The sequence below is a fragment of the Malus sylvestris genome, chromosome 7 (assembly GCF_916048215.2).
Source record: "Malus sylvestris chromosome 7, drMalSylv7.2, whole genome shotgun sequence".
NCBI classification, from domain to species: Eukaryota; Viridiplantae; Streptophyta; class Magnoliopsida; order Rosales; family Rosaceae; genus Malus; species Malus sylvestris.
In genome coordinates, this window is record NC_062266.1 from 7936622 (window position 1) to 7950559 (window position 13938).

The 13938-nt window shown below is 37.4% G+C and overlaps 1 protein-coding gene and 1 long non-coding RNA gene across 2 annotated transcripts; one reads left to right on the forward strand and one right to left on the reverse strand.

The window, feature by feature from the left end:
* Positions 1-2905: 2905 nt before the first annotated feature.
* Positions 2906-5085, forward strand: LOC126630032 (uncharacterized). Its single transcript, XR_007625928.1, has 3 exons — positions 2906-3315; positions 3719-3777; positions 4740-5085. It is a non-coding gene; the product is annotated as an uncharacterized LOC126630032 (long non-coding RNA).
* Positions 5086-7867: 2782 nt separating this feature from the next.
* Positions 7868-13362, reverse strand: LOC126630746 (AUGMIN subunit 7-like). Its single transcript, XM_050300909.1, has 9 exons — positions 13105-13362; positions 12934-13010; positions 12085-12146; positions 11625-11716; positions 11364-11489; positions 10964-11054; positions 10151-10258; positions 9637-9735; positions 7868-8223 (listed from the first exon to the last, which is right to left on the reverse strand). The coding sequence occupies exons 1-9, from the start codon at positions 13236-13238 to the stop codon at positions 8026-8028; spliced, it is 987 nt and encodes a 328-aa protein (XP_050156866.1). The 5' UTR covers positions 13239-13362; the 3' UTR covers positions 7868-8025.
* Between the last annotated feature and the right edge of the window lie 576 nt (positions 13363-13938).

Genomic DNA, 13938 nt, shown 5'->3' on the forward strand with positions numbered 1-13938 from the left:
GAGCAGGCTGGGCTGCAAGGGCAGGCTGGGCTGCAGGAGCAGGCTGGGTCGCAGGAGCAGGAGCAGGCTGCTCAATGCGTGGTGCATGCGAATACGAGGCTTAGGCTCAGGCCCGTGCAAGCTTGGATGGCATGGTTTGGGTCATGATGGAACCTCGTAGTGATGGTGTCACTCTGCTTACGATCGCATTTTGCCTCGTGGATCTTCGCAATCCCATATCTTGAGTATTGGAATTTTCACTTATGGAATTTTCTAAATTTCTAGCCATTATATTTTTCTTATATGTTTTATCAAAGAACCTTTGCAAGTAAAAAATTCTAATAATAAGAACGTATGAAAAATATTCAAATGGACTAAAAAATAGAGAAAAACCTTTTTATGCAAGAGTCTTCTACGAATATGGATTTCACCTCTCAATGAAAGCACCAATTTGTGGAAGCAAATTTCTTCCTCCTTAATCTTGGACAAAATTGCACCTACAAAACAATTAACACCTTAGGGTCAAGGCCAAGAGCCTCACGCGCCCACGATGAATGGGGGGGCTTTAGCCGAAGAACCTCCGATGCCAAAGTTAGAATTTAGAGAGAAAAGTGTTTAGAGAGTATTGAGAATTGTGCAAGTGTGTTGGAATGATCTTTTGGTGAAAATGAGAGACTATTTATAGGGATAGGCCGATTCTCTTTGGAGAATGAGTGGCCGGCCATTAGGTAGGGTTTTGGGTTTAATTTTGGTTTAATTAGCCAATTAATTGGCTAATTAAACATAAGGGGAATGTTTTGGTGGTTATAGAATATTTAGAATAAATAGATAATTAGGTCATGTAATAATTAGCTAATTGATTTAGCTAAAAAGGGGAAATTAGGTAAAAGATGTATAGGGTGAAATAAATTTTAGGAATTACCTTGTAGAAGGATTTGATGAGATGAATTTTTGAATTGTTACCTTTTTTGGACCTTTTTTAACTTCGTTGAGGGATGATTGCCCGCTGCTCGCGCATAGAAATCCAGTTATGCCTCAAGGGTATTTTTGTCCTCTTTCGTCCAAAAATCCACGTGTCGCCTAGTGAATATTTTTGGCTCCACACCCCGGATCCCCAAACCACTCTTCTTCCTCCTTTTTTTGTCAAAACCGTAGATCTCACACCCAATTCTCTTTTTTCTCCATTAAAGTTTCTCGCCTTCATGTAGCACATGCGCATTCCTTCCTCCAACCTTTCCGTCGATTCTAACCCAAATCTTTCCCAACCTCTTTCCACCAAAGATATCACACCCCACCCACCATTATTTATTTATTATTTTAAATTATTTTTTGTTTTTTCAAAATTTTAGTACTAAATTAAATAGGGGTTTATGAGTCTTCTTTTAAAATGATAAATATGTTATTAACATTTTCATTAAATGGTGGGTGGGGAAATAAGACATCGGGGTGGGAATATCACTTGTCTTATTTTTTTACCTTTATATAGGACAAGATTATTTTGTGTGGATTAGTCTTAAATTATGAATGGATCAATCGATCGGCCCAATGCACTAGTCAACGCGTATGGGATTCTGCATGAATAATTATATTTCTTATTAGTGTGATCCTTATAATTAAAAAAAAAAAGGAAATAAAAACTGTTTTACTAAATTTATGGAGTAGGATTCTCTCTCCTTTAAGATCCCGTTTGGTATTGTTTTTTTCACTCAAAACTGCTTCATTTTAAGAAGTAAAAAAGTGTTTGGTAAAAGTAAAATATCTTGCTTATTTTAAAAGCAATGACCTCCATACAACAACTTTTAAAAGCTTTTAGAAGTGAAAAAACAAAATATTCCTAAGCAGCATGTATGTTGCTTTTAAAAGCTTCTTTGATAAAAAAAACAAAATTGAGCCTTTAATTAATATTTTTAATAGTTGTAATACCTTCATTAATTTTTTTTAAATGACATAATTTGCCTTCCACATACATTTTATCCCTTAGAAAATAAAGTGACCGCTACGACCAACCACTACAAATACTAAACTTATACCACCAATGCCATTACCACCACCATTGTTGACACCACCGCAACTGCCATCAGTGCTACCACAACCACAACCGCCACTACCACCATTGTCACCACCATTGTTGCCACCACTGCCATCATCACCACCATAACTGCAACCGCCACCGTTGCCACCACTGCGACCACTAGCATTACCACCGTCCCTACCACCATTGTTATCTCTACACCTAGACCACCATATCCCACTATTAGCACCACCACCATACCTCCGCAATAACCACAACCGCCACCATTGCCCCCACAACCACAATTGCCACTATTGACGCTACCACTGCCCCTAGCACCATTGTTACCTTTACAAACTCAACCACCACATCCCACTATTAACACCACCACCATACCTCTACATTGCTACTACTATCACCACCACCGCAACCAACACCACCATTACCACCATTTTTCCCGCAACTATTATCGTCTCCTCGCTCCTACTACTATTGTCATTGTGAAATTCCATCCCCAGAATTTCACCATTTATTACGTATTTCGTAATTTAAATTTGTATTCGCAATTACATTATCTTTATTAGTTAATTTTAATTCCACTAATTATAAGTTTAGTAATTGATTAGTTATCGAGTTGGAAGTTTCATAATCAATCTTTATCTTTCGTTGACATTTCGAAGTTATAACTAGTGTTTTTAAATAAATCTTGAACCCACGAACGCATAGGCGAAAGCCGTTTGCGAGTCCGAATTATAATGGTATAGTTACGGACGTTTGAAGTTGTGAACTATAGATTGTGGGAAGCATGGGTTAAAGGTTAAGTTAGTAAAGAAAAAAAAACAAAAAAGTGGGGACCTATCAGATGTTTAAAGGGTATGAAAGGATCCATTTGGAAAAGAAAAAGGAAGGGCCACTTTCTCCCTCCCTATTTCGTGAAACCGTAAGGTCCACCAGCCAAATTCAAACCGGCCAATTTCAGTCCAATTCCTCCATTTCCCAGTTGATTTTCCTATCTCCTTCACCTAAAACTTGCTCAACTACCTTCCTCTTTCCCTCTCTACCAAAAATTAAGGGTTTTTAAGGTCTATTTCATGTAGAACTCCATAGGAGAACCCGGGGGTTCTCGACGATGAATTGTCATTCCGGAGAGTATCACCATTCACCATCACCCTTAATCAACTTTCCTTAGACCCAAGAACAAGACCCAACTGGTGGTTGGGGCGTTGGAACACCAAGGAAGCCGAATTGAAGAACACCCACCTTAGGGTTTCATTGGGTGCGAGCCAATTTGAGGGCCTTCCTGGCCAAATTGGACTCGGCCACAGGTATAAAGTTTACTCTACTTGTTGAAATCTTCATTTATGTAAAATTTGAGAATTTTTGGAAAAAGTCGAATTTTCCGATATGTGACATTCGATTATGAAAATGATGTTGAGTGTATATTTTATCGATAAGGTCTGCGACTTGATTATTCTAACAATTGACAATCTTATCATTGGATTGAGACAAGATTTTAATATGCTATGGTAGATATTGTTTAAGGACCTTAGGGACTTATAAGTGAAAATCTAGTGATTGGATTTTACGAAGCAAATGACGTAAGATCATGGACCCTACATTAGAACGACGGTTCGATTCCTCATTAAATGTTGTTGTGGGAGACATATGAGAATTTTTTAGTATGTGAATTATCGAAGGAAATCTAAATGTGGACTTGTGCTTTGTTAGGCGGTGATAGAACGTGATGCCTTGACTATCGTGCTAGGGTACATTAGCACAGACTCCAGGTGAGTGACTTTAGTATATGTGATATTGGTAATTACCAGGTTGTCATAATTATGATCCTGTGTGGATATGAATTGGTTTTATGAATATGTTCTATTGAATTGTTATTCCAATACTTCGACATCAATTTATGTTCATGAAATGGGGTGTGGCATGTATATTGGAAATGTGGTTTGATTTGTATGAATGACATGTTGAGATTAATGTGAGGACTAGTAATGACTGTTAACCAATATGATGGGGATTTGTTGCTTCAATATTGTTTCACCTTCCGCTTCGGTGATTGATTCTAAATTTAGTAATTGTGCATAATCTCCCTTTGTTGAGTTTTTGTAAATTAAGTAGTCTGTGCTTGTCTCATTCTTTGAGCCACTGTACATTCTGATTGTTGGTCTTCTGCGATTCCGTTAAGTGATGGTCCGGAATCGTATCCACTCGAATTCTATTGAGAGATGTTCCGGAATCGTATCTAAATTGGGTTTCATTTAGTTATTGTTACGTATTGTATTTAGCGATTCCGTTGAGTGAGGGTCCGGAATCGTATCCACTTGGATTTCGTTGAGAGATGGTCCGGAATCCCTCCTATTTCGCGATTCCGTTGAGTGGTGGTCCGGGATCGTACTCACCTTGGGATTTATTGAATTTGAATTGTGATGACTTCAAAGGTGTAGGCTTCGGCCAAACTGTGTCGCTCTAACTCTACTTTTCATTGTGTTGTATGAGAAGATGGTTGTGAGATGTTGTGATTGGTTTTAGACGAACCGTTGGATGTCTAGGTGACTCCTTCGGGGTTTACAAAAGTTGGTATTGATTTCTTATGAATGATTTATATTCAAGATATGTAAATTGTGTTTGATGGTTGTCATTAGCATTATTCTCACATACTTGATGTTATTGTCACTCTCCTAAGCTTCGCAATTTATCTAGGTTGTTGTTTGCCCGGTGCACCATTCCGATGGTGTAGGCACTGATCGTACAGGTGACAGGTTTGAGTAGACTCTGAGAAGTTTGTAGGTGGGGGTAGCAGTGCAGTTATTAGAGACTTGGAGCATTAGGTTACCCTTGTTTCACTCTTGTACTTTATCTTTTGGGACTTTGTTTTGAGCACCTCATACTTGTTCTTAGTAAAGCAAAGTTTATGCTTCTTTTTGGGATGTAGATATTTGTAAATATTTTGTGGAGAACTTAGCCACCTTCACATTATTTTGGGTTATCAGTTAAAGTATTTCATTCCGTAACTTATACCGTATTCAACGAACGTTATTTTCCTTGTCACGTGTCGATTCTCGACGTATGTTGGGATCGGGACGTGACAATCATTGTATACAATTATATTACTTTTATATTAAAATTTACCAAACACCTTTACACTGTTTTTCTTACTCACAACACTTTTAAATTACAGTTAACCAAACACTCATCTACTATATTTTATAGTTGATTATTCTTAAAGCACAGCAAAAGCAGTTTTTTTTTTTTTAAAACACAACAATGCCAAACTGGCCCTAATAAATCCTTTATCCTCTGCTCCCTTCCATTCTCACTTTCCATTTTGTCTTTCTCTCTCTATAAAGAAGTCAACACAAGATGTTGACATGGCTTAATTATGATAGATTAAATAAGAGGGGACCAAAAGGGAGAGAATCTTACTCCCAAGTTTCCAAGGGTGCAGTAAGGCGAATTGAAATATGCGTCCGCCAGAAATCCGACCATGAACTCAACAGCTCCAATCAAATTGAGCTGCTTAAACAAACCAATGCTACCACATCCTGCTGTACCCAGTACGGTAGGCAAAGTCTGCAAACTTTGCTGAGATCGACCATTTCGTAAGTAATCACCCTCCTAAGGAAACAATATCTAATCCTATATATTCTCTTAGATTCTCCCAATTTGATACAAATTCCATTTTCTGAAGGGTCTCTCACTCGACTAGTATAAACACCCTCATCTAGGGCATAACTTTGGTAACACATATAGCACAATCTACACATACTCTTTGCTTATTATCTTGCCCACTGCTTAAGTCTTAATATTGCTTATTAACTTAACCTTTGGAGACCCTTTGGCCGATATCACATCGATGCCCAAGATTTGAATATGGTTGTTTGGTTTCTTCTAGGTGGTCGGACTTGCGTAGTTCCTCCGTCAATGGTGATGTGAGAATTTGGTTCCAACAGTCTTTAAATTAAATTCAATAGACCTAACATTAGTAGCCCGCCCCAACCCTGGCGATGATAACCCTTCCCTTCTTCTCTATCTCCACCTCCATTTATCTTCCTCCATCCAAGTAGATTAAATCACTTTTTTGGGGCCATATTCATTTGATGTATCAATTTTGTTAAGATTTTTGTTAATAAATAAAAAAAATATTATGAAGCATCAGCCTGCAGCCGCACCAGCCTACTCGTACCATCGAATCATCCACTCTACACCACCACTGTTCTTCCACTGCACCTCTGCACATCTGCACCCCTGCACCACTCGCAAGACCCAGGAGATCCCAACCCACAATCTGCTTGACTCGAACCCACTTGCTCATTCCCCACCACCACCGCGATTTGACCCACCACCAATCACTAGACTATCACCATCTGTCACCCGCTTGAAAGTCACTGAAGTCGCTGCTGCACCCCCAGACCAGGATCCTATCTCCATGAAATAGCAGCAGCACAACCTGATGCCAAACTCGGTTTACCGCCACGAATTCAATACCATTTTCGTAATTTCAGAATTTTTTTGGTTGTTTGTACACATGGAACAAATTTGACATCACATCAGTAAAATATGGTGACCTATAGTGGGCAAACCATCATTTACTGGTCAAATTAACTGATTGACTAATGGAGCTATGACATTGGAACAAGTGCGTAAGTTTTTGTAGAGAAAATTGTAGCAATGGTTCATTAACTTTAACCCAATTGGAGCAAATGTCCTTTAACTAATCAAAACGTACAACTATGGTCCATTTTGTCAACTTCGTTAGAATTCCTTCCAACATGACTCATTTTGACGGATCTGACGAAGTTGACAAAAGGGACCATAGATGTACGTTTTGATGAGTTATGGAACCTTACTCCAATTGGATTAAAGTTGAAGGATTATTGCTCCAATTGGATTAAAGTTAAGGGTTATTGCTCCAATTCAATTAAAATTGAGGGCCCATTGCTACAATTTTTCTCATTTGGTTTTCCATATTTGTCCATTGATTCAGTCTCACGTGTGTGGCACGTGACTTATTTTGACGAAAGTTCAAACGGAGTTGACAAAAATGACCATAATTGCGCATGTTAATGAGTTAAGGGGACTAATGGTCACAGATGTTTAGTTGAGGACCATTACTACAGTTGGGGTAAAGTTGAGAGACTATTACTACAATTTCCAAGTTTATCTATGACATCATAATGTTCAAAAGATGAGGTATGAATTTATTATGTGGGCTAAAGTTAATTTGATAAAATATAATTTAATTACAAAGTTGATTATTATTTAGTCAGATTGACCAGATTATTAGTTCATGATCGGTTTGGTAAGGTTGTCATAATCTGGAGTCTCGACCAAATGCTACCTAGGAAAAGTTGTATATGAAGGAAAATCAGTTTTGCCAACAGGTATCATAACTTTCACAATTACCGGTAGGAAGCATTTTTCCTCACCACTATAATTATGGTGTATGCTCACCATACACTTAATCATCTGTTACGTGTCATTTCACCTAAATCTAATTAACTTTCACATTAAATGTTACTTTTTTAATTTTGTAAAAAATTAACCAAAGTTAAGTAAAAAAAACACGAGTCAGATAATTAGGAGTATTATGAGCATACAACATAGTTTATGGTGAAGAACAAAAATACTTTCAATTACCATATGAAGTCTTGGTCATCAAAGAGAACTTTCTCAATTAACTTCTCTCTTTTATCCATGCCTTAGCTAATCAAGTTTAAAGTAATCGTTTTCCAAACTTGCTAGTATATTTGTTTATAGGAAGCAGATTAATGAAGATTTCCATAATTTTATGTCGAAGCTTCTAAAACTAAACCTAGGGTTAAATCCTAGGTACTTAAAAAGAAAGGTCTAGTCATGTAATCAGTCTGCAAGCCAAACGAACAAGGATGCGTGATAAGAACACAGAATCAGTATTACATTGTACTTCGCTTTCATTCGACATGAAGAAACTACATTTTCCAAACATACATCTGCAGTCCCGAAAGAAGGGGAAGAGACTGAATTCATGGCCCTCAACAATTTCATCATAAACTCACCTCCTCACCTTGCTCGCGAGCAATGGAAGCTGAGAGAATCCCCAGGTCGCGATTTAGGAACGTCAACGCAGATTCACACTCAGAGATTATTCTTGTGACAGATGAGGGCTCGCCAGCAACTGAGTCAGACGATCCAACAGCAAGAGCTGCGTATGAGTCTCTAAGATTCCTCAAGTTCCCCAGGAACTGCAATAAATGTAAGAATTATAAGAAGAAAACACCTTGTTACAAAATTCATGGTCATACGAATAGTTCTGGTTAAAATATGGTATTATTCAGTAATTTGAGCTACACTGCTCCATGCCCAAGTAATCCCACCTTGCATATTTAACTCCTAACCCAACTAGACCTACAGCAACATGAACACACTTACAAAATGCAATGGGGGAAGTAATACCATGTTTGGGAGCAAGAGAGAATGGGAGAATCCCACCAGACGATTTTGGTTATGGTTCTCTCCTACTGTTCAGTTGAAGAACATGGATTTTCCTCGTCTGATGAAAAGAGAAGGGAAGCAAAGAAATCCAGAAATGGTTGAAGTACACTATTTCCCTTTGCATTCTGTACAAACATTTTGGTACCCATTTTGTTTTTTTAAGATCACAAGGTAAAAATAAGTAACCAGACATTCAGTCTTCCCATTTTTTCTCCCCATGTTGGAGGATAATGCTTGACCGAGCTCGAGAAGAATGCTTTCATAGCTTAAGGATATACGGCCTTTCCCACTTCTTTCCTTCACCTTTTCTCCAAAACAAAAGGTAAAAGGTGAAGTTGACCAAGTGAGCACTGAGTAAGTGCTACAAGAAAACGGCTACTCTTTTACTTAATTTTCCATGCTAACTTAACAGGCCACTATGGACGTTTGAACCAGGGATAGTCCGTGTAAACAAGTGGTGGATTAGCCACCACAGCATTTCCATATGGGCAGCAAACACAAGGCACAAATGTGAAGGGAGAGAAGAGATGGGACAGCATTAAATTTAGAAGATCAAGGTTTCAGAATAAAAAGGCCAATGAAAAATGTGGGGATATGCAGAAGAACGTTCAATTGTTCCCCCCAGCCAGCTTCAACTAAAGCCCATCATGCGTGCCCCACTGTGCTACCAAGATACTTATTATGTGTGATACTTCAAAAGAATAACCAAAGATCAAGATTATATGTAAAACCAAATGAACCATGATAAAAGACAATATCCCCATGAAACCTCGGTAGAGAACAAGCCAAATGTGGCATGTAGCTTACTTTGAACAATTTCAATCCAGACCCCTTCCAACCAATTAACCCCAGATACATATGTTCATCACCTTAAATAAATGAAAACACACTTGTGACATTCAATAGTAAATGAAATTTAGTATAGATTGAATATTGATGAACTGCAGTAGAGATATACTTCACCAGTACATAATTACGTATAACAAGAAAATATGTCACTTTCTAGACAGGTAGTAACACCTGTTGAATAAGTGGAAAATGAGTTCTCCATGAGGTCTTAATACTATATAAAAATCATCACTACACTAGCGGTATATGAACTAGTGAATTGGCATTCAGACTAATGTGCTAGGAAAAAATGTATAGATTAGCAAAAGATATACCTTCAAAAGCATCTTGTATGCCTCCAACAATCGATTGGCAGCCGGCCCAAATCCATGGAGCTGGGGTACCTCCATCATATGTGTCCAGGGACGTATTTCCTACGAAAGGCACAACATTTCAAGGTTACAGAGCATAGATACCTCATACACATGCACACAAAGCAAATCAAATAACAGATGGGTATTTTGGATTCAAGCACATAAATAAATGTCAACATTCCAACTGGAGTAGTAGCTAAAAAGTGAACTTCAATATAAGCAAGGAGCTGAAACGGAAGCATAAATTTCTCCCACGCCAACCAAGCCAGATATGTGACTATGGAATCCATCAAAAAGCACATAGTTCATCATGGTGCACATGTACCAACCGCGCCTCATTTTTTTTTAGCAGATATAAAATTCTAAGTAACATGTCAAAATATTTAAAAGTGGTACAACAAACAGGAAAAGAAAAGAAGAAAAGGGACATCAGATTGTCAGAAGGCAGAGTATAAAAAGACAGAGCAGCTCCAACCTTAGTGTAAATCGTATTGAATGATTTTGCAGTTTCCAGAAAAGACTCCAAATGTGCACGCAATCTTGATTCCACCTCTGCATAATCCTCATCTGGGTTGTAAGCATGCTACATGCAATAGCACATAGAGTGAGAAAAAGAAGGAATTAACTGGGACGAGAGGAACTTTATAAATGGTAAATACATAAGATGGAGATTGACAACCCAAATTCGAGGGAGAACTCATTGCCAGAAGAAATATAGTTGACTTATAGGCATTGGGAAAGATTATTAAAAAAAAAACAGAAAAAAAAAATCCAAAATGCATACGACAATAAGGGAATGTTAATATACCATACTAAATTATATATATATATTAAGAACAACCCTATGAACATATAAATGAATCTTTCAGCAATCTTTGGCACTAGAGAGGGCATTACTATGCATCTGTTCTCTGCATATCAGCATAGGATAGGTCAAGCTCAAAGAGAAATGGAAAAGTAAGGAGGTGGTGTCTTTTGGTGTCAGAGGCAGTCAGAGAAACTGAGAACTTTCATAAACACAATGTTAGAGGGTAATGACAGTAGAATGGCTGTAAAAGAAAAGGAGTAGTGTACTTTTTTTTTTTTTTTTTTTTAAAGAAGAGGTTATTTTCTGGTTTAAGTTGGACGATTTAGTTATTATGCTGAAATAAACAATTGGCATAATTATATAGCACAAAGAGAGCTAGGTGAAGCTGATCAAATAGCTGAATAGTTCCAGGATACAAATCATAAGAAAATATAAGCAACTTCTGTATAAGGCCAGAAGGTCTAAGTAAAGGAATAGAACCTTTGAAGCCAAATCGTCAACCTTCTGTTGAAGACTTAAGAATATCTTTGATTGTTCTGAAAGCTTTTTCTCCAGTTCAGAAACATCAGGCCTGCGAATGAACTTTGATTAAACCAACAGGATGTTATTGTATCTAATGGAATAAGTTGTTCAAATTTACATGATGTGATCATCTCATTTAAGCATTTTATCCTAATTAATTGGGTTGGTTTTCAACGAGGTTTCTTCTTTTTGACAATAAAATTTCAGGGAAGCGGTTATTCTTTTTAATTCAGGGGAGTAGAAACAAAAATGAGGGCTTTTCTTTTTTTGTTAAACAGTACAAGGATAGATTTTCAATGAAGCAATTATCTTTCATTGTGTTACTTCATGGGCGGTGTTGAAAAATAGATAGCCTTACAATGGATATATGGACTGAATCTGAACATCTGCAGGGAACAATTTGCACTCCTCGGAGAATATTTGAGCTTGTTTTTCAGCTATGGAATCAATTAGTTGTATGTCCTTTGCTACCTGCTCATCGGTACTGCAGAAATTACAGGTCTCAGCCTAAAATGATTTTCGAAATCAGAAAACAAATCACATGTTGTAGAAGATGTAAAAGTTATTTTATCAAACAATAACACCTTGCCAAGCCATGTAATACTTAGTACCATCCTACCTCCATTCTTGATTATCAGCATAAATACTCGCCTCCACAAGATCTACAATTAGACGAAGCATTTCAGTGCGATCTTCATAGCTTCCTCGACCCTACAACAAAATTTCTTTGCATTCAACAAAAGTGGAGAAAACTCACACAGTAAAGAGTTGCTACCCAAAGCACTTCAAATAAACAGCAATGAAAAAAGATCGACATGATTTAAGGAGTATCAATTACTAAATTTTACTTAATGGAAACTCAATAGAAATATGAATATATCGATTCGACTCTTGATGCAATTGTCATAAAGATTGGTTGCCTGAGAAACCAACCAAACAATGACTTCCAAATGGGATATGAAATGAAAAGACAACACAAGTAAAAGTGCACTCAATTTGTAAAGCTTGCTAAAGAAAAAAAGAAATTTCCCATATCAGCAGAAAAAATACTCCTAAATCAACACAAATCCACAACTAACTTGGATGGCTTCTGTGTCAATAGTAGTAGTAATACCCAAAAACTTTGCAATCTCTGCCAAATCTGCAAAACAAAAGAATATATGTTATGAGAAACAATAAAAGAGAATATTGTTGCATCAATGACCGAAAACAGGGAAACATAGCAGGTGCATCATATAGAATATCACATACTCAGAAACTTGGAATTCGGAAAGGAAAAAACAATCAACGCCAGATGGCTTTAGAAGAAGGATTAAACAAAATGGAAGCAGCAAGAGAAGGATGATCCCCAAAGTTATCTTAAAAAGTCCATAAGGAGAGAATTTGGGTGCATACAGTACCAAGTTGGATAATTTATAAACTCCCAAGCACAAGGAATATCCTACCCGTGCTTGCTTCGTTAAGGTGACACTGGGTTGAGATTGTGCAATAATAGCTGCAGCAAGCATCCATCTTTTATATAGTAGGATTGATACGTATTCTTATCTTCGTACACTAAATCGTCTTATTCTAGATTTGAGAGATTGGCGATTTTGCCATATCAGTTTGGCATGGCCATGTAGAACATATATGTAGTGCTGATACCAAAAGGTTGTTTTTTGTTAGTGGTCGGAAACTACTGCAGAAGTTCTTTAAAGTCATAATTTTTGTCAATCTTCAATATCATCACGAAAATTTAAGAAGTCTGCAGACGAGTTAAACAAACATAGCGGCCCACATTTCCGTTTATAATTAACATTACAACACATTAATAAACTTTAGATCAACCATACGATAAAATTCAAAAACCAATATAAAGTCTACATTTTCATCAAAATCTCAACAAATTCGGCACGACCCAATTCAACATTCTACAAAAGAGGGCTTACACTGGATTCGAGCGGTCTCTTCGTTGGCGTCCCCTTGAAGCTTTTGTTGAGAGAATGGCGACTTGTCCCCCAGCAAGCTGAAATTACACCACACAATCAGGGCAATCAAAATTGTTACACAGTGAGAACCAGAAAAGGTCAAAGAAGTAGAGGTAACGACATGTGGTGTACCGGAAGAAGAGCCACTCGAGAAGGGCGTAGCGCTCCATGCCGGCGAAGAGGAGGGACTGAGCAGCCGCAGTGGCTCTAGGATAATTCAGAAGCGCCAGCTTCCTCTGTATCTCTTCCATTTGTCTTGCTGCCATTTTCGAACTCGAACACTAAATCAAACACTTGGACTGAGATCCGAAATCGTCACAAAAACTGAAAAATGTTTTGGTGAATTTTGAGGTTTTAGTTGGGGCGTTTGAATCAATCAACAATTTGAGATGTTGGCTTTTGATTTGATAAATTACTTTTGAATTTTGTTTAGAGTAAATTGTAGCAATGGTCCCTGAACTTTAATCAAATTAGAGCAATGGTCCCTCAACTAAAAATCCATTACCATTGGTCCCTCAACTTATCAAAATGTGTAGCTATAGTCCTTTTCAACAATTTCTTCAAAATTTTGTCAAAATATGTTATGTTGGAATAACCATTTATATAATTAGGGTCCCTCAACTCATCAAAGTATGTAATTATGGTCATTTTCGCCAACTACATAAAAAATTTTGTCAAAACGAGTTATGTTGGAATGACCATTGCTACAATTGGGTTAAAGTTAAGGGATCATTTCTCCAGTTGAATTAAAGTTGAGGGACCAAATGTAATGGATTTTTAGTTGAGGGACCATAGCTACACGTTTTGATGAGTTGAAGGACCAATGGTAATGGATTTTTAGTTGAGGGACCATTGCTCCAATTTGATTAAAGTTCAGGGACCATAGCTATAATTTACTCTTTTGTTTAATTAGCGAATGATGGAGGGACTTCTTTTGCCACCGAATTCTCAGAACCAAAATGATTG

Excerpts from the sequence above, each read along its gene's own strand:
- LOC126630746 (XM_050300909.1), bottom strand. The coding sequence starts at position 13,238 with ATGGCAGCAAGACAAATGGAAGAGATACAGAGGAAGCTGGCGCTTCTG. Across the intron at positions 11,490-11,624 it reads GCTGATAATCAAGAATGGAG|TACCGATGAGCAGGTAGCAA; the intron begins GTAGGATGGTAC and ends TAATTTCTGCAG. Across the intron at positions 10,259-10,963 it reads TTGACGATTTGGCTTCAAAG|CATGCTTACAACCCAGATGA; the intron begins GTTCTATTCCTT and ends TATTGCATGTAG.